Genomic DNA, 22329 nt, shown 5'->3' with positions numbered 1-22329 from the left:
ATAATATATTTCAAATTTTTATAATTTATTTAAAAGTTTAAAACTTAAATTAAAAATGTAATATAGGTTATAAAAATAGTGAAAAAGTTATTAATAATTGTCGATAGATGGCGACACTATTTCGTTAAAATGACGAAACTAGAGTTTGAAAATAAATCGATAAAAAACAATTAAGTACTTAAATTATTATTTTTTTATATTATTATTATTATTAAAAATACTATTAAAACGTAAACGAATTTTATTAGAATTGGTTAAAACGACGTATTAAAATTTATATATTATATTATTTTACGGTCCAATGATATAAGGTTTTAGGAATCACGTGGTTAAAAAAGCACCGTTTCAATCTGTAGTCGAGATTATCATCATTTTAGTGATTGTCACGACGAAATGGAGGAGGATAAGTTTATTCGCGTGCAACATCAAGCGAAAGAAAATAGCGAAGAGTTAAAAGATTTTCTGAGGGACTTAAAAAATTGGGAAACGGATGCAAAGAAGAGAGATCGGGAACTCAATGTCCAGAAATTATCCGATGAAAACGTAATGTTTGACTCTATTCTTTATATTGTTTACGCTTTACACACGTTTTCTTTTTCAGACATTATTCGTTGATTATTTTAATATATTACAATGTTTAAATAATGATCTACGTCTCGTTAAGAGATTGAATTGAACCTTTTATATTACGTAATTAAAAATCTACGTATAAAATAAAAAAGAAAAGCTTAGATTCAAGTATTGCTAGTGATTTTACTTCATCAGTTAGTATACAAAGAGGGATAGATAAATAAGAATATTGATCGTAATGACACGTGGTTTATATAACACCAAAATTTGATTTACTTATTAATTAATGTTAAGAATGTTAAATACTACAAAATTTTATTTTTGAATTCTATACTTTATATAAAATTATTCGACTTTTGGTAATTTTCTAATATGTGGCGTAAACGAAGTACGGTAGAACTTTGATTATTCGAGGCCAATCTGTAGTGAATATACTACTATACTTGTACAGTGGGCGATCGGTTAACGAACAGTTCAGATAGTGAACAAATCAGATAACGAACCCTTCACGGAACAAACATTAAAAAAGTGACGGAAAATAACAAATACCGATTGATTTTCACTTGTCTTTGGGTGACAATTCGAAACCTTTTCGATCGTGGGAGACGTCTGCATCGACGCTCGATCCGATACCGATTGGATAGTATTCCTCCAAATTTTTAAATTTCGGCCTTTTATCTTTCTGACAAATAATTTTTTATAGTCTTCACGAGACTGTCGGGTGGGTACTCGTTCTCTACAATGACAATGCTATTGATTACTTCTGAAATATCCTAAAGAAGAGAGAAAAGTAATTGACATTGGACGGATTCCTTAACTCCCACAAACGGAAAAAACGTGACTAATAAAAATGCAAGACTGTGTATATATGTATTTTTATTATTACGTATAAATAAACGTAGTAAGACATGATATATATTTTTTGGGTCCTCCAGAATGATTAATTCATTCTGGAAGACCCAATTCATAGGTTCCCATCAAAACCTATGGTAAATTGATTTGGTTAACGAACAATTCGGGTAGCGAACAAAGTCTTGGAACGGATTATGTTCGTTAATCAATCACTCACTGTACTACATAAAAGCTTGGCCGTGAGTTCAATAAACCGAGTGCGTAAATGCTGTAGTACTTTTAACTGTGACTATGCCGAGCGAGTGGCTGATGTCACTAAAATGAATTTTTTTTAAAAACTCTTTTTCCTGTGAGCATTAATAGGACATTTCATTTGTGCTCAAAGCAGATTTGACCAGTCTACAATTTAGTGGTGAGCTTGATCTGTCTGCCCTGTCCGACTGGGTCTGTACCAAATAGGTCAAGCTCTGGTCGAGGTGGCAGTCTATCACTCTATGTGACCCAGGATTGAATCCAGATGGGTCAAAAACGCTCTGGGAATTTTTCAAGTGGCGGTTTGTCGGATGTGTCTGGCCTCGTTTCTCATCTGGTCACCCTGTCATGGGCTGGCCGAACCCATAATGGGCTTGCTAAAAGATGCTCTCTTAGTGCCCACAGGGCAGAACTGTTAAAAAAAAAAAAGACTTGTCAAAATTATTTTTTTTGGGTGATCACCTATGAAAAATGATTTTCGGGTGACTGCAGAATATTGCAGCAGAAATAGGAGGAACCACTATGAAATAAAACACCATAAAAGATTTTCCAAAATAATATGTATTACAGAAGAATTTGTTTTTGTTACATTTTATCATTTAACTTAATATGAGACCAATCATTAATATTAAAATTAACTACAGTACAATACAATACAATTTTATTTTTAAAGCTGTTATATGTATTAGCTGTATAGTAAACAATGTAAAAAATTTCAACAAACAATAAAAATGTTTGCATCGTGACAAAAAATTTCCACAATTGACAAAATCTCTTCTTACCATAGTTCTTTCTCTATGGGCTATGGTTGGAGCCTGGAGCTTAATATATGGTTGATATTTCCTATGGTTGATCTTCGGCAGAACTGTCCCAATCAATTTACATAATTATTTACAAATATAGCATCAATTGTGGAACTTTTTTGTCATGATGATGTTTATTTTTATTGCTCATTGAAATTTTTTTTGAGAAATTAAATTCATTGTGACAATTTTTAGAAATATTTATGTATTATGATGAGGTATAGAGAAGTATTAGTAATGAGATTGTTGTATCTTAAAATTTCAAGACTAATTGCATTTTTAAACAGTAAATAAAACAATATCAGTTTCAGTACAATTAGTTAAAATAAAGTTTTTGTATGAGACATTATAATAAAGAAAAGACTGATTTTATTTGAAATAATTATTATTGTGATCTGATGATGAGATGAAATGTCTTGAAAAACATTTAATCGTGACTAAAATATACAAGGACTCCTTAATGCTTCAACATTTTTGTACAGTGATACCCCGAACTTACGCGATAGGTGGGACTGAGCAATAACCGCGTAAGTCGGGGTATAATCTCACAATTCGTGTAAAATCCAAGTCGGATGTATGTAAGCTAATAAATGTTCTCATTAATCTTATCTCTTCTTTTGATTCATTCACGGTTACAAGAAATCACCACATAGAGTCTCTGAAGGCTCTGTAGATATAACAAACAGAAATAAATAACACAAAATAAATTGTAGCTATGTGTCAATTCCGCATGACACGTCCGAACATGTAAGCTGAACAATAGTGTGGGGGGAGTGAGTAATCAAGAGTTGCGTGGTGCTCAAACAAAAGATGAATCGACACGATTTGAAAAACGCGTAAGTCGGGGTGGCGTAAGTCGAGGTATTACTGTATTTTAGTTTGTTTGATGGGGAATACAGATCTGAATAGGTTAGATACTATACAGTATTAATCATTTGATCTTGTAACATTGTAATAAACTTAAAATTTCATTAAATAAATTTTTGTATTTACAATAAAGTTCAAATGAACTTTTTTTGTTTACAGTAACGAAGTAAATAATCATAACCTAAAATTTCCAGTAGAATTTGATTTATATTTCACATCTAAAGTATTTTAAGTAATTGAATATTTGGTATATTTAAAAATTTTTATATATTTTATGTAAAGTTATTGAACACAAACAGAATCAAGAAGTTTTAAATGTATTTATTATAGAAATTACCACCAATTAGAAATCAAGTTTCGAAATGTAGAAAAAAGAAAAAGAAAGCTGTAACAGAAAATAATAATGGAAGTGTGGCAAAGAATAAAAGAATTTCAAGTTTTGATTATTCTTCATGGGATAAGTTTGATGTAGTAAGGAAATATTTATTTTATAATTAATTTTAATGCTGATTGTAATGTCTTTGATTTTGCGTGACAACCTCAATAGATTACATTCATAACAAAAGTGATTTAATTTTTTGAGGATGAAGCATTAAAGCAAATTGACGATGATAAAAATTCAAGTACTAGTGAAGATGCTGATAATAGTGATGATAATAGTGATGATGAATTAGAAACAGAACAGAGGAAACAAAAAGCACTTTTAGAAAAGGATAAGGTAATTATCCAACATTTTGTAATTATTAAATTGTTTTTAATTTAAAAATTTTAGAATTCTTAATAGATGTTTGATTTTAATATTTATTTTAATATTATTACTATTATAACAATTCTATAATGTGAAGGATGAAAATAATTTTCATTTATATATCAATTTAGTAAACTTTTTAATGTTCCTTTTATAGTGTGTCCCAAAAGTATTTACAAGATTTAAATTCTATAAAGAACATTTTATTTATTCATTAATTAGCAAAGTTGTTAGATCATTTAAAAGTGTAAACATTGCAATTAAATATGAAATAGAATATCTGACAAATGCTCCCCCTTGACCGTTCTGACTAGGGTTTGGAAAGTCTCGACATTCTCAAAGTCCCGGGACACGAGACAACCCACGATCAAAATCTCGGGATGTCCCGGGACTTCGAGACTTCTCAGAATAAAATTAGAATCGAGTTCATTTTTGGCGAGATTTATCAATAAAAAAGCAATTTTAGTAAAAATCAACATTTATTGAACATAAAATCAAATCCTAACATTTATAACGTTAATTAAAGTCTAAACAGTTCGTATGTTTAATTCTTATAATCATAGATTCATTTTTTGGCAGTGAAATCTTAAAATTATAAAACCAACTTAGCAATCATACTAATCATTAATTAATAATCATCACCTAGTTTCTATTCATTAGTCATAAATAATATAATGAACTAACAATTAGACATGTTTTCTGATTTAATAAAATAGGCATTTAAAAACATCAGAGCATTTACAGTTTGTCCGACAATCTGTTTCTGATTTTTGTAATAATGTCTCTGGACAAGAAGAACACACTTTCATTTTCAACAGGTGTCGGTTTTATTGTGTTTAAAGCTTTATAAAGTAGTTTCAAACTTTCAGTGTGTTTTCCGGTTTCTTCAAATAACTGGAACTCCTCTTTTAATGCTGCTCTTGATCTTTTTGCAAAAATTTCGGATACATTTTCTTCGATTTTTTGATTGCCTGTTTGATGAGTTGTTTCAAAGTCCATTTGACTTTGAAACGACTCATCGGATTTGTTGTGTACTGTAGAGCTACTGGTACTGGATTCAGCGTCCATTATTTCCAAATTTGGCGTTTGGATACGAGGGATATTTTCAAAAAGTCTGTAATGCAGATCTTCCGCAATGGCAATAAGTGCAGTTTTATTAAATTTGAAGTAAAAATATCTGTATTTTGCGACTGTGAGCTGTGGTGGCCAGTGTGCAAATATTTTAACAAACATTTAACAGAGTAAGGTTAAAAGTCACACGGCCTTGTAAATTACCCTCCGTTGTTTATTTGTAAACAGGAGGGAGAACAAAGGAAGCGTCGCTCGGCTAACCTTTTGAAAATAAAATTTCGAAAATACAATTTTCATAAGCGTGTCTCGAGTCTTGACCCAAATGTCCCGGGACCCGAGACAATTAAATTTAGAAAAAGTCCCGGGACTTCGAGACACAAGACGTCCCGGGACACAAACCCTAGTTCTGACATACTCTTATTCTTTTGACAAAATTTTCAATTACATTTTCGCGTAATTACAGCTCAATTTTGTTGATTGCTTTTTGAATTTCTGTTTTTGATTCAGGAATCATTTTTATTTTAGTGACATAAACTTTGGACTTTACAAATCCTCAGAGGAAAAAAATTGCATGGCATCAGATCACATGATCTTTGTGGTTAATTCTGATTGCCATTGTTTAAGATGAGTCAGCCATGAAATTTCTGTTGCACCAACTCTGTTGTTTCATGTACTGTATGATAGGTGGTGCCATTCTGCTGGAACCGCATGTCATTCAAATCCATGCTGTCCAAATGAGACCACTAAAACTCTGTTATTATCTTGTGATAATGTACACCATTGATACTGATAGCAACTGTATTTTCAGCCTCATTTTTGAAGAAGGTGAGGCTGAAAATGATTACTCCACCAGTCCAAAATCCACAGCAAAGTTACTAATTGGGCATGCACTGGTTATTCTGGAACATGAGGATTTTCCATGCTCATATGTGACAAGTTTGCTAGTTGACATACACATCAAGATGGAAATGTGCCTCATCACTAAAGATGATTTTCTTAGCAAAATTGCTATCCACTTGCTAATTCTCTTGCACCAATCAATGAAAATGTGACATCAAATGGTTGTTTGGCTTCAGTTCTTGAGTCAATTAAATCTTAAGTGAGTGAAAATCAGATCTTTTGTCAAAATCTGATGCATGATGCTTCTTAAAATTTCCAATTCCAGTGACCAATGGCAAATTGACATTTCAAGACACTTAGCCACACTATTACTCACAGTGGGAATGTTTTTAACCAACCAGCCAGTTCTTTTGTTGTCCATAATCAAGCCTGATCATTCAATTTTTCAAACCAGTTTTTGCAGTCATTTCTTTGACCAAAAGTGCCATATAATTTGTTCACAGTAGCAGTAAAGCTTTCCCCATACCTGTAAAAAGTTTTGGTAATTGTTATATGCTCCTCCGTTGTATATTGCTCCATATCAACTATCTGCAATGTGTTTATCAAAAGATGTCACTTCATAGAGCTCTGCCAACTCATTGGGAGAAAAATGGCATGCAATTTAAATCCTGTATTAATTTTTGGACACCCTTTATTAATGAACATATGGAGAGCTTACAAATATTCTTCTTCTGTAACTGCAACAATTCAATAAAATTTATAAAGTATTGTCAATATATGTCATATAAAATTTATGAATATTGGAAATGATTATCAAAATATTTAAAAGTTAAAAAATAAAAATAGTCATTTTTGTCATCAGATGCAGTTTCAAGAATGATGATAGCAGTTTTTCTCAGAGTTTTATTATTAATATAAACTTTCATTGTGAGTTTGTTATAGTTTTTGAATCCCGTTGTAAAATAAGCATGATTTTTAATATAAATTGCCACTTCTGAATATTTTTATTGAAGTGGTGATAAAAATGTAATACTGGAAAGAAAAATCTGCTTATTTCTATATTCATAGTGAAATTGAATCATGCTTTTCTAAATTTTAATATGACAGAACGTGTGAAATACTTTTTAAGCATTGTGATCAAATGTGTTGTTTGGAATTATTCATTAAAAAATTATTGAAAAATGATTCTAGTTTCTAAGTGACAGCTTAACATGTTACTTTTGCTTTCCAAACTTCAAATTGATAAGGCTACCAGCACCTGCATTAATAAGTGGCAATTAATTATGGCAATAAATAATTTGAAGTGATAAAAAAATGTTTTTAATTGGTGAAATGGTTGGCAATTTTTAAAAATTTATCAGAGCAACCCCTGTATGTATATATTTAAGGGGGTTGATGGAAAAATTCTTCTAAAAAAGAGGTCAATATATAAAAAAGTTTGGGAACTCATGTTTTGTACCCATGATATAATCATTTGTAACATACTCAAACAACTGAAGCATTTAAAAGATATAAAATTCTGCACATAAGTAATATAAATGTTTGATATCATAAAATAGGAGTTTTGAAGAAAATTTATAAATTATGATTGGTATACAAAATTACATATTTTATAGAAAAGTTTTATTCAGAAAAAAACTTGGTTAATTTTTTTTGTTTTATATTCTACATTCACTTTATTAAACTTTATGAAAATAAATCAGAAAGTTATTGAAATAGATTTGATATTACAGACTGATTATCTGTAAAAGTTTATCATCTGCTAATTTTCAATAGAATTAGGAATTAAAACCTAAAGACTAATTCTCATTAGAATAGCAAGATACAGTTTTGCATATAGCAGAACATATTCCTAATTATTTCTGTATTATCATTTAATACAAGCATTCTTAAATGAGAATTCTTGTATTAAAGAGTATGAAATCATATTATAGTTGAATATTGTATTGTTATGCTAAGTCATTCTGCTTTTATGAGAATTGTCATTCATGCTTTCTCTTTTTCTAATATGCTTTTATTTTACATTTAATATAATATGTGTGTGTAATAGATATATTATATAGCAACATATAGTTATAAAAATTAAATTTATCATAAAGTAAATATGTTGTATAAATCAATATTTTTACAGGGAAATGAATATTTCAAACAAGGGAAATATGATGAAGCAATATCTTGTTATTCAATAGGAATTGAAAATGATCCCACAAATGCTATCTTGCCTGCAAATCGGGCAATGGCACTTTTAAAGAAAAACCAGTAAGTTTGTCTTATGGTTATTTATTAGTAAGCCAATTGTATTTTTCAATATTTATGTTTATATATATATCAAGCATATATATCAGACTGTGAATGTGAAATTTAGACATTTTGAAAAACTTTATTGACAATTAACTCAACAATGATTACAGTTCAGTCTGGTAAGTAATCACCATCAATATCAATCACATCTTGCCACCTTTGTTGCATACTTTCAATCTCATGCGTATAGAATTAATGGGATTTTTCTTTGAAGAAAGTCTTGAGCATCAGTTTTACATGGGTATTATCATTGAACTGTATATTGACAATATAGTTTTGCAGGGTGTGAAATAAGTGGTAGTTGGCACCAAATCTGTAAGGCTGTAAGGTGGTTGAGGCAGAACTTTCCAGCTCACACTAGCCAGCTTCTTTAAAGTCATCTTTGCTCTATGTGCTGGTGCATTGTCGTGATTTGTCAAAAAACTTTGTCAATTTTTCGACAAAGTTTTTTGATCTTGGTGTTCAAATGATCCATGTATTTTATGGTAGAGTTTTTCATGACAGTGATGTTGATTGGAAGCAGCTCCATCATGATGCCAAATTAAGATCATTGACTTCTCCAGCATTATTGGCTCTTTGGCATTTGTAACATCTGGTTGATCTTTGTTTACCTAAGAATGCTTTAATAAACACTTTGCAAATGAGAGTGTGAGCCTTCATTGAATTCTGGTCACTTTTGAAGTGATAGAACAACAGCATGTAAATGTGTTCTTTCAAAAGTTTCATATTGTCAGATATTGTTAATGCATCTATTTCTAATGATTGTGATGAAATGCCCTTCATTACTGTACTTATATACTCACAAAAAATGTTTTAGAACAGTGTTCTTCAACATTTTCACACCTGTGGACCAGCAAAAATAGGAATAATATTTTGCAGACCAGCAGAAGGCTAACATAAATTTACTTAGACTTAAACTGCTTAGATGCAGGTGATGTGTGCAACTGTCATAACTGGCCATAACAAGACACTTGTTACTGTGTATTGAAATGGTGTTGCTTTCCTTTGCATGTCGATCACACGCTCTCAAGTCTTGCATGTGAATAAAATAAGAATACTGCAACACCTACTAAGTGTAACATCAGGGATGTTTATTATTATTATTATTATATAGTAATTATAGTACTATCTAATAATTTTAATAAAATTTTGATTTATAATAAACTTTATTTAAACAATTGCAATAATAAAAAATAAATAAAACTTTATATTAATTATGAGTTTAAAATGTTTTTATTTTGTTATTACAAAATTTCCTGCCAGTCTATGAAATTTTTACAGATCAGCTGTAAATTTCTGAAGGTTGAAGAACACTGTTTTAAAACAAATTTTTCCAGTTATTTTGATTTTTTCTAGAAATATCTAAATTTCACCTTTACAATCTAGTGTATGTATGTATGCTGTTATTTATATATATATATATACAGTATATGCTTTTGTAAATTTGAACAGCCTTTAGCTATATGTGGGGGTTTACTGTATATGTGTACATACAAACATATTACAGTAGAACCTCGATTATCTGCCCTAATTGGGGACTGGGGTTGGTCGGATAATTGAAAAGTCGGATAACCGAAAAGTATGAAAAAATCCATTATTAGTGTAGTATATTATTATATCCCATGTAATTAGTATATTAGTATATCGCTATTAACCTATTTTGCGTTGAATTTTCATCGATGTTAAGCCTAACAAAAATTTTTTAAAATAATAATCGTCGCTATTGTATCGTTAAAAATTAGAAAATTAAGCTTCGTTTAAATACTGGCTCCCTTTCATGGTCGAATGAGTGTTGCCAGCTAAAACACGTAAAAATAATATTAAAGTAGCCAAGACATAGCCAAATATTGTAGCGCCACATCACTAGCGGACATTTGAAATTTGCCGACTAGGATGGTCGGTTAACCGAGGGGTCGGTTGATCGGGGGTCGGATAATCGAGGTTCTACTGTATTATTATTATTTTTTATTTATTTATTTTATTTTTATTTTTTTGAGAAAGAAATAAGCAAAGCAGTAATTATTCTTTGTATAAATTTAAAATTCTCCAAAATGAACAAATCTCAGCATTATTGTATACAGAATCAAGCAAACTAGTGATTAAGGTAATAATGGGAAAGTTTGGTTTGGTATGACCAGATGGCCAAGTGGATAACATTTCAGCCTAACACTCTGGGGACCTGAAATGAAATCTAGATGGATCAAAAACCTCTGGAGATGGTTCATCCAGATATGTCAGACCTTGTCTCTCACCACTTGGCTACTCCATTGTGGGCCTGGCCAAGCCCGTAATGAACTTACTAAAAAGGCCTTAGTGCCCAGAGGGTGAAGAGAGTTTTTTTTTAGCACATTATACATAGAATACATATGCAAGCAAAATATTTAAAAAGTTTACATTATTGTAAATTTAAAAAATTAAATTATAAACATTTATGATGTAATAGTAATAAATTACTGAAATGCAATAGTTTTATTATTTGCAGACTAATCAAAACTATATATTGCTCTCCTGTAACAAGGATAATATTTTGGATAATAATACTATAGTTTATACTATAGCATTATTGTTGTGTATATGTTCTGTTCCATTTTTACAGGAAGATGAATTAGCAAAAGTGCTTGTAACAGTTATTAATTCCTATTTTTATATTTATGTATACCATTAAATCAACATTTGTGATAACTATTTGTAATTTTGTTTTATTTACAAAATTGGTACAGGTTATCTGTTTGTTAAAAAATTTATCACTTAAATTTGTTAAAAACAGAAATATAAAGTTTGTAGTCATTTTTAATCTTTCAAATAAATTTAATTTATCAGGATTAATACAGTATTGACTACCTGAAAGTAAGCAGATAACAGTATGGATTTTTAAAGAATTCATTTCAGCAGAATTATAAGGCAGATTTTTACAAAACAGCTGAAGATTAGGTTTTATTTTTCTTTTACAGCTCTTGAGTTTTTAAAGCACAACTTATCCTATTTAAAAGTTCTATTTAAGTATGTAAACAGATAATAAATTAGATCATAAAAATGTTAAATTTATTACATATTATCAGTGTAGTAAATAATAATAATACAAATTTAATAAAAACAACACCAATTTCTTAAAATAAAGTACTGTTTTATTGAAGTTTACTTACATTTACAAATAGTTTCTCTTGTACTTTTACATAATCTTTGTCAGGAGATACCCAAATCCTGACTAACTTGTTTTTGTCCTGAAAATGGACTTGATTGGCTGAATGTACTGGAGAAACTATTATTCAATGTAAATGAGCTTCATAATTAAATGATCATCTTAAATAATTGGGCTATAACTCTGCTAATTTAATGATTAATACTAAGTAATTTGCTACTAGAGGTAGATGTTAGGCATGATTAACTGTATAAGGTTATATCTAAATTTATATACATCTGGAAGTGAAGGCTTGCTCGTGGTCTGGGTGGCACAACTGGCAAACATCACAAGAAAAGTGGAGATTGCAGGTTCAAGCCCTGCTCTGGGTCAGTTTTCTTCAAGATGGTTCTAAATTATTTAATAAATTATTAAAATTATAAATATTAATTTAGTTAAGAGATGGTGTCTAATGTGTACCTCTAGTAGCAAATTAATTAGTATTAATCATTAAATTAGCAGAGTTACAGCCCGATTGTTTGATTATGTTTCTATATATGTATCAGGCTTCACGATGTTGATATATTTATAAATGAGCTTCAGTAAAGCAGACTATTATTAATATAAATTTAATGTCTAAAAAGGTATGATGTCTTTAGATTAGTTTAAAGAATGTTAAAGGATGTTTTTTGAAATGAAGTTTTTGTTATCATTTGTTATTTAGTAATGTTAGTCTAGATATAATTTTTAATTTTGCTTTTCAATTAGAACGCTGTTTTTTAATAGAACTATCTATATAAGTATTTCACAACTATCTAATTTTAGCAAAATATTTTAAACTATATATATTTTTGTATCTACTATTGAAATTAATTTATTCATAAAAACATTAAAATGAAAAATAGTAAATCATATTACATAAAAAAAGTGTATTGATAATTGGCTAATTATTACAGTTTATAATTAACGAAACTATAGTCACTGTATTTTTGTACTAATAAAAAATGTTAGTGAATTAATGTAAAATAATTATGAATTATTGTAAAAATGTAAAAAGTCAAATATAGTTTGAGTTGTCATATATTTATTTATTAAAAACTATTAAGGATTTTAAAACATAAAAATTAATTTTTAACAGATTAGCAGCTGCGGAAGTTGATTGTGATTTAGCACTTTCTATTGATTCAACATATGTTAAAGCGTATCTACGAAGAGGCTGTGCTAGATTTGGACTTAAGAAATTTGAATTAGCTAAAGAAGATTTTGAAAAAGTTTTAGAATTAGATCCAGATAATAAACAAGCAAAAAATGAATTATTAAGGATTGAAAAGGTTTGTTAATAATCAGTCTATATTTTAAAAACTTATGATTTTGAAATGATATAAGTAATAGCAATAAAACACACTTAATTGATAACAAAAACATATTACTTTTTAATAACTATTTTCTTTTTGGTTTTAGTATTAAAATAAATATTAATAATATTGAGCTATGTTCTATTATAGTAAAATGTCAGTATTAGGGAATTGTGGAAACCATTGAAATGTTTTTGTTATAGTGAGTTTCGTTATATTGAAATAATCAAAAATGCAAGGATAAAAAAATGTTTACATTATAAACAAATATTCTAAACCCGATATATAACATAACTAAATACCAATCGTATGCCGAAAATCTATCGGGCTAGTTTTAGGCTAATTACTAAATGAATTACGTAACCAATTTGGCTCTAGAGGTAGGCATTAGGCGCCATCTCTTATTAATATTAATAATTATAAATAAATTAATTAATTTAAATAATTTAGANATCTAGAGCCAAATTGGTTACGTAATTTATTTAGTAATTATCCTTAAACTAGCCCGATAGATTTTCGGCATACGTTTGGTGTTTAGCTATATTATATCGGGTTTAGAGATGTTTGTATATATTACGCCTTGCCGGGGCTTGTGATGGCCGGTTGAGTGCCTTGTAGGACGTGGGCACTGAATGTGTCCCCAGCCGGCGTTGTAATAACCGTCGATGGTTACATAGATATATACGCTGGAATAGGAGATCGGACTGGAGGTCCGGATAGCGTAACTGGCAATGCATCTGCACGGTAAGCAGGAGTTGTGGGTTTGAGTCCCGCTCCGGGCCGATTTTTTTCTCCCAGCGGTTTTAAATTATTTAAATTAATTAATTTATTTATAATTAATAATATTAATAAGAGAGGGCACCTAACGCCTACCTCCAGAGCCAAATTGGTTACTTAATTCATTTAGTAATTAGGCTAAAACTAGCCCGATAGATTTTCGGCATACGATTGGTATTTAGTAATGTTTACATTTTGAAGTAAAAAAGTTTTTAAAAATGCAATTTATTTTTTACTATTTAATAGAGCCAAATTTCACATTTTCAGAATATATGTTGTATTAAATACAGAATAAAAATTAATGCTGTAATAAAAAATTAAGTTATCAAAAATATCGTGAGTGAGCAAATGTATAAAATAGCAAAACAGGAGTACTGATTAGTTGGAATCCTGCATCTGTAATTGTTGTTGTTGCTGCTTGAAACCATTATTTTCAGCTAAAAGAAGTCTGTAATTTTGTTTAATCAAAGTTTTTTTTCAACAAAATCCTGTACTTTATGCCACAATACAGTATACCATCTGGCATATCATTTTATTTAATTCCTGTTTGCATGTCTTCTAATATTTTTTTCTTCTCTTCCAAAGAAAACTCTTTTCATTTCTTTTGTTTTTCTTCATTTTTTCTTGTAATTTTAAAATAAATAACTGGAGATTAATCTCCAGTTATTTATTTATGTATTATTTATTTATTATTTATATCCAGCACCAAACAAAACTAACGAAGGATTAAAATTAATGTTGCTAGATTGTTTGACATAATATTCATCATTTACAAAAATGAATGCTTTATGCATTTATAGATTTCATTATAATTGTATTTATTAAATTGAAACATTTTTTGCATTGAGCTGAATAGGAAATTGGCAGGAAATTCAAGATAAATTTGTAATACTGAAAATTTCATTAAACTGGTGGTGTTGAAATTTTACTGTATTATGCAATTAATTAAGGATTTCATAAGCACAAAGTAATAAAATGATACATATGAGATGAAGACTTTTAAAGTACTTTACAGACCCCATGTTTGCCAGTTTAGCCAGAATCCACACAAATTGACAAGCAAACTTTGAATGGCTCTTATATGAACTCTAAGGACATTTTTTTTATTTCCAACATATGGAAATGGACATTGAGCTCTTGAACTGTAAAATTTAATTTATATATACCATCAAATGGAGTGAAATTGATAATTCAGTTTTGGTTTTTTTTTTTTAAACTTTTAGCTATCTTCATAGGAAATATCAAATGTGATTATGTTTATAAAAAGTCTGTTTTTTTTACTACTAAATGGGCAAGTAACATATTTGAAATAAAGATTAAGGAAGAATTAAGTAAACAATATACTGTATTTCAAAAAACTGGGTACTTAATTATATAACACTCACCAAATAAACCATCATAAGTTCATAACCAAACAGAAAAATTCTTTCTACGAACGTTTTCATCTATATGTAATAGACATCCTCAAGTATTGACGGTATCAAACTAACGGCTAGTAGAATAGAGTAGTTAAATGGAACTTTCAAAAACACTCTATTCTACTAGCCGTTAGTTTGATATCGTCAATACCTGAGGATGTCTATTACATATAGATGAAAACGTTCGTAGAAAGAATTTTTCTGTTTGGTTATGAACTGGTGATGGTTTATTTGGTGAGTGTTATATAATTAAGTAAACAAGTTGATAATTCTCAATCTTACACTAGCTTTGGGCAACTTTACTAGTTTTATACTACTTGCAGACAGTTATCAAACACAATTGTATATGTTATCATTCTAGCCTCTGTTGTTTTTAATATATAACTTAGCTGTTTGATAGTTGACTGCATTAGTGACTCCTTTTTTACCAAAATGGCAGTTAGTGCACATAATTACCTTGATATGCTAGAGCAATACCTGACAACACAATTGGCATACACTTTAAACTACAATCAGTTTCTAACAAGATGACTTTACTACCACATTAGGCTTTGATTGTGAGAAGATTCCTGGACCTAACATTTCCAGAACATTGGATTGGCAGAGGTAGATCAATTCTGTGGTCTTCTAGGTCTCTCAACATTATATCCCTGGACTGTTTTGTGAGGGTAGGTCAAAGACCAAGAGAGTATTAAAGACCAGAATAACAAATGTTATTGCCACTGTAAACTGGTGCATGCTATATCAAATATGGACAGAATTGGAATATTGATTGGCTTTCATATGTGTTACCAAAGATGCATATCTTGTATTCAGTCCATTTTCGAGTTAATAGAGAGGTTGCTACTGAAGTTCAAATGTTAAACTTGTACGGCAAGCAGAAGTACACGTTTGACATTTGAACTTGAAGTAAAACATGTTCACGTCATGCACTGACTCATGGGATATTATTGAAAAATGGCGGAAACGTTTAACAATGACGAATGTTACCAGCAAAAGTAAATAAACAAATTAAACTATTTTAAAGTATTTATAGGATGTTTAATAACACTAAATAATTATTTTTAATTAGCATCGTGTCTCCTACCGTATGATAGGACGATAGGACTACCTCATACTTTTGTTGAGGGAAGTAGTGGCTTATGTAAATCCAAAAGCAGCTTGGGAAATTATTTTTAGAAAATTTACAAACGTATTACACTGTTGATGGTAGAAGATGCTGTGAAAGAACAAACCTACTCCTACAGAATTATGATAAGCTATTATGAACACAAATAAATTGTGGATTAAAATCTTCTGTTTCTTTACAATATTATTCGTAAATGCTTAAATTGTCATTATTTTAATAAAATACATCATAATTTTAACTCCAAACACAAAAAAAATGAAGTTTAAGCCAAACTTCTACTCGCCATGCTAGACGTAGCGAACGCCATTATCAACCTTCTAGAATTGCCAGATGGCATTGCTCGACATCCAACGTTCACGTTTTGGGCTGAAAATGTTGGCTGCAACCTATTACATCAAATAAATATTGGTATTTTCCTGAATATCAATACAAATATATATTCTTCACTTGTAAAGTAGTAAATTATCTTTATGTTCATCTGTATATTATTTTTGTTATATTTCAATAATAGAGCAAATGATATTTTTATTTTTAGACAAGTTTATATGATCATTGATTATTAAAATTAAAACATCTATTTAATTTTTTATGCATTAAAATTTAATATATAATAATCATTTTAAATAGGAAATTAAAAAAAATAATCAAAAAGATCAAGAAATGATGAAAACTAATGAAAAAGAAGTTATTCAAGCAATTTGGCCTAGTGGTGATAATGAAAAATCTAATACAGAAACTAGTCAAGAAGACAAAAGTATTGTCAAACCTATATATAAACCACCTCATTTACGTTCCAAGGTAAGATGAAACTTCTTTCAATTATAATTTTTTTTTTTCTTTTGCTTTCTGCTGATTTTGAGAAAAGACATTTTTAGATTTATTTGATTTTTAATTAATTTTTATTCTATAAAATTTGTAGTTAAACTGACAAAAACCTGTGTAGTTTTAACCTATTGTTTATATATATTTTTGTATGTATAGTAATAATGTTTAAAATAATTTATTATTTTTAAGGTATAGATTTACAGCTAATACAGTCTTTTTACTTGTATATTTAGAACTGTTTTATCATAGGTATTTTTGCTGTAGTATAAGAATTTATGGAATAGTAATATGTATATTTCTGTAGATATAAATAAAACTATTTCTATAAATAATAGTGACAAAAGATTAATAGTTGCACAATATTTCAAAAGCTTTTATAATATCTTTGATGTTTTGTTATATCTATATCATTATCATTTTATTTGCAAATGCAGTGAGTGAGAAATGAATGATGTCAACAATAATTGGTTTCTGTTGCATGATAATGCATCTGCTCATATTGTGCTACTTGTTATAAAGTTTTTGGCCTCCACATAAGCCATAGTCATTCAACATCCATCCTATTTGCTAGATTTGAATCCTGGAAACTTTTCTTATTTTCTGGAATAAAATTTGTTTTGAATAATAAACATTTTGATAACATGTCAAGCATCCAGAAGGCATTGACTGAGTGACTAAACATCATCCCTATTAAGGACTTCCAGTGCACCTTTGACAATCTCCACAGTCGATGTCAGTGGTGTTTAATGGTGGCAGGCAATTATTTGAAAATGTGTAAATAGTTTTCTTATTTTTAAAAATAAATATTTTGTGTTTGTTATAGTAACAATTTCAGTATTTAAATGGCATTTTGTACATACTGTGGTCTTAAAATGATAAGAAATATTAATAGAGATTTCCATATATTGTATAGTATTCTAGAGCTTTTTTAAATTTTATATCTACAGAGTGGTTTATGTAAGTAGAAAATAAAACAAACAAAAAAGGTGTAAAAGAGCATAAATCCAGAAAGTCAGTCCTGTAGTGATAATCTGAGATGAAATTGTCCTATTGAAATGTTCAGAATTAATCGCCCAATATTAAATTTCTATAGATTATGAAAAAGAAACATTGCCAACCATCTGAAGATATTTTCTATACTATTTTTCTTCTGGAAATTGTGATACTTGAAGATCAGAACCTCTAAAAAATCCATTGATTAATATGATAAAGAGAAAGCCATAAACATCAATAAATGAAATTGATGAATGCTAATAATTTAATAATTGTGTTATTATTTGAATAATAATACAATAAGCAAATAAAATAATGAATATGTTTAGCGTGAGCAAATAATAGTTTAGAATTTCACGTGAATAAAATTATTTCGAAAAAGATAAATAATAATTTTTTATTCTTATAAAAAAGTATCATACAAATATATTTATTTTGTAATATATTACTTTAAATATTATTTAGTTCATAACAATAGTTTTTGTATTAAGATAAGAAAATTTCAGCATTTGATCAAAAAGAATTAAAAATTATTAATTCATTAGTTTTAATTTTTTCTGATATTCATTTAATTTAAAAATACAGTTTTGTTATTTGATGTTTGAATTTTCAATTTTAGAAACCACTGAAAAAGATAGAAATTGAAGAAGTGTTAAGTGATAGTGATGAAAGTGTAGAAGAAAATTCAACTACATCTCCTAATTCATTAACAAATAATTCTACAACTAAAAATTCTAACACATCCATCCCTGAAACAACAAAATACATTAGGAAAGAATTACCATCAATTCCATCTAAACCACAAACAGCTTATCAATTCTATGCACATTGGCAAACACTTCGAAATTATCCAGATTTACAATATAAATATTTAAAGGTAAAGCACAGTTATATTTAAGTAATAGCTTATTTTACAATTTCAATTATTATGCTATATTTTGATATTTTATTAAAGTCGTTTATCCTGGATATAGAACGTAAGCAGCTAACCGTGAAATCGTAATTTTCAGAAAGTTCACATATTTTGGTTGGTTGGTCCAATTTGAATTAGCTATTTTAGGTAATCATTTGAAATTTTAAATATGCTGAATATAATAGAAATACTCTATTATTGAAAAACTGAAAAATTTAGAGTTAACTGCTTGTGGTACTATACCCATGATATGTAAGTTCTATACTAGTTAAACTCAATAAAATGTTTGCTTCTTAGATTATAAATAAATGGAAAATAACAAAGTAAATAAATTTATTTACGTAAAATTTATTAATGTAAGACTTGTTCTGAATTCCTGATACACAGTTTTTGTGTAAATACCTTCACTGTTAATTTTTCATGCAGAAATGAGTACCTGAGTAGACAATACTAAATCAGACATAAGTAGAGTTATTTAATCAAACATCGTTTTTTGTTTTTCTCATCTACCCATCTGAATCCTTTGCTTAGATGCAATTTTATTTGAAAGAAATAATACCAGTTCTCCTGACCAAAAATTTAATTTACAATAATGTTTCTGTTAGTAGCATAAAATGAAAACCTAATTGGAAATCAATGAAAGAACGTCAATTCAAAAAGTTTTTCAGAAGCATTTTTATTCTGGATGAGGATAAATTCAATAGCTAGAATGGCAGAGAGGAGCAACCACTACAACAAGAACAAATTGGGCCTATGTTTGCTTCTAATTATTTTAAATGAAATTAAGTAGTAAAACAGATGTAATAGAGTTAGTCTGCATAAAAAACATTCCAAAAATTGAAAAAAAAAATTTTTTGTCAAAAGTGGCCTTAACTACCGAATTTTACTTAACGCTATGTAACCTTGATGAGTTATCTCGTCATTGGGCGTTAAGGGTTAATTAAGTAAAGTTCATAGTGATGTATATAATGTAAATGCAATTCATATGCAACCTTAAGTAACTTAATGAATTAGAAATAATTTTACCTTAACATATTCTGTGTATATTATTATCAAAACAACTTTCAATTTATTTTGCAATATTTAAATTTTTAAATATAGTTTTCAGCACTTGACTTTTTTATAGGTTATAGGAATTAATAGAATTTGCAATTTTTATCAGAATTAAGATCTTCAAATAAATTTTATCATTTAAGTCTTTCATTTTGTTTATTAATAAATAAATTTTACGATAAATTTATAGTTTTAGTTGTATGCAATTCTGTATACAATATACTGTACCATAATCACATTTTAGTTTTTAAAAATAAAAGTGTTTGCATTTATTTTCTTAAATAATAAAGACATTTTGCATTAAAGCCTATAATAAATATTTTCAATAAAATAAGAATAAAAATTTTATATGTAATGCAATATTTATTTTATCATTAAGAAATAACTACAGAATAATTCAAATTATTGAGTGGTAATTTTCCTATGAAGGTACATTAAAAAGATCAATTAATAAAAAGTACAGTAATACCTCGACTTACGCTACCCCAACTTACGTGAACCCGGAGTTACGCGATTTTCAAATCTCGTCGATTTGTCTTTTGTTTGAGTGCCATGCAACTCTTGATTACTCACTCCCCCCACACTATTGTTTAGCTTACATGTTCAGACATGTTGCGCGGAATCGACACATAGCTACAATTTATTTTGTGTTATTTATTTCTGTGTTTGTTATATCTATGGAGCCTTGAGAAACTCTATGTGGTGATTTCTTGTAACCGTGAATGAATCAAAAGACGAGATAAGATTAATGAGAACATTTATTGGCCTACATACATCCGACTTGGATTTTACACAAATTGCAAAATTATACCCTGACTTATGTGAATTCGACTTAAGCGGTTATCGCTCAGTCCCACCTATTGCATAAGTTTGGGGTATTACTGTATAACGAATTAATTAAGGCAGAAATTCTCATAGAAGGAAAAATTAAGGCAACATTCAATGTTGATGACAGATTCAAGCAATGATCTATTTTAATTGTCAAGGTCAGAGGGAATTGGTGGCATCGGTCACTGATATTCAATACTGCCTTAATTTTGCCACATTTTAGAAACAATAATTACTAAAGTTAATGTGTGTTAGGCTTAGATCTTAATAGAAATTACAGTAAAATATTTTATTGCTTCTTATGAGTAAAATCAACATTTAATTTATAAAACTTTTTTTATCTTAGAAGAATTTCATTTTAATATTTTTAACTGTACTTTTCTTTTATTAAACAGAAATTATCTCCTGAGCTCATTCCAAAGTTATTTCATCAGTCAATGGAAATGGATATATTTTCAAATGTAATTATGATTCTTAATGATCATCTTAATGAGTATGTATATTTTTATACTGATACTTTTTATATTAAAAATGCTTAACCTTTTATATTTACATGTGCAGAAGTTATAAACTATGTTAAAATGTAATACAAATTTGGTTTTAATTTTTAGGAATGAAGATTCATTTTTATATTTAAAAAATTTGACTCAAGTTGGAAGATTCAAAACTTTAGCCATGTTTTTATCTTCAAGTGAGAAAAAAGGTATCTAATTAATATGAAATGAATAATTAATTGTTTTATTAATAGAACAGAATACAATTGGAATACTTATATGCTATTTATTGCAATTATTTTAAATTTGAGGTTTTTTTTTACAAAAACAAAAATAAGTTAATTATTAGAATTTTTTAAATAACTTAATGGAAATAGTAAGTTACACATTGTCAATAATGAATGTATGAAACCTGTTAATGAATATGAATATCAGATTTTCACTTTCAGATTTAAAATTAGCTACATAATTATAAATTTTTATATCCAATTATAATTATATTTAATGTTAAACTGCTTATAAATTATGATTAAGAAAAATATATTACATTTAGAATATAAAACAAACAAATTGGAAAATTGTAAATGTTCTCTGAACTTTCCAATATTTTTTGAGTTAATTGATCATTTAAATTGCTGACTAAAAATTTTGTATTAATACATGCTATTTATTCTACTTTCATTCCTTAAATTTTATTAATTATGCAATATTTTGAAAAAATTATATTTGAATTACATTTAGAAATATGTATGAATATGATATTTTAATTCATATAGTATATTTCAGATTTACATTAGAAAATTATCAGCTCCTCAATCCATATTATCATGAAATTAATTTTGTTTTACATAAAATTATGCAAACTGTAGTATTTAATTCATAGTTTTTATTTTGTAATTTCTATGTATATCTTAAAAACTAATAAAACAATTATTACTGTTTGAATTACTGAAAGTAAAAGTAAATATTAATTTTAATTCATCCGTCATTACTGTAATTTTTCCCTTCACTTCTTATGTAGCTTCTTTCAATATAATTCTGAAAAAGAAATGTCTTCCAATTTGAAAAATATATTTATGAAAACATATTTTTTTATATCATTACTGTATATATAAATATATA

The 22329-nt window shown here is 28.3% G+C and overlaps 1 protein-coding gene across 1 annotated transcript; it reads left to right on the top strand.

Annotated features, from left to right (window-relative positions):
- The first annotated feature begins 344 nt into the window (after positions 1-344).
- LOC111635920 (RNA polymerase II-associated protein 3-like) lies at positions 345-21437 on the top strand. The gene is made up of 9 exons (XM_023381062.1): positions 345-543; positions 3675-3815; positions 3928-4062; positions 8135-8262; positions 12561-12753; positions 16729-16899; positions 18539-18796; positions 21109-21206; positions 21325-21437. Exons 1-9 carry the CDS (start codon positions 394-396, stop codon positions 21422-21424), a joined length of 1374 nt encoding a protein of 457 aa, XP_023236830.1. The 5' UTR covers positions 345-393; the 3' UTR covers positions 21425-21437.
- Positions 21438-22329: the final 892 nt, after the last annotated feature.

This window comes from Centruroides sculpturatus, unplaced genomic scaffold, assembly GCF_000671375.1.
Source record: "Centruroides sculpturatus isolate CEXI.00-Female unplaced genomic scaffold, Cexi_2.0 scaffold37, whole genome shotgun sequence".
Lineage (NCBI taxonomy): Eukaryota > Metazoa > Arthropoda > Arachnida > Scorpiones > Buthidae > Centruroides > Centruroides sculpturatus.
The sequence above is the reverse complement of the archived record's forward strand: the minus strand, read 5'-3'. Positions and strand labels throughout refer to the sequence as shown.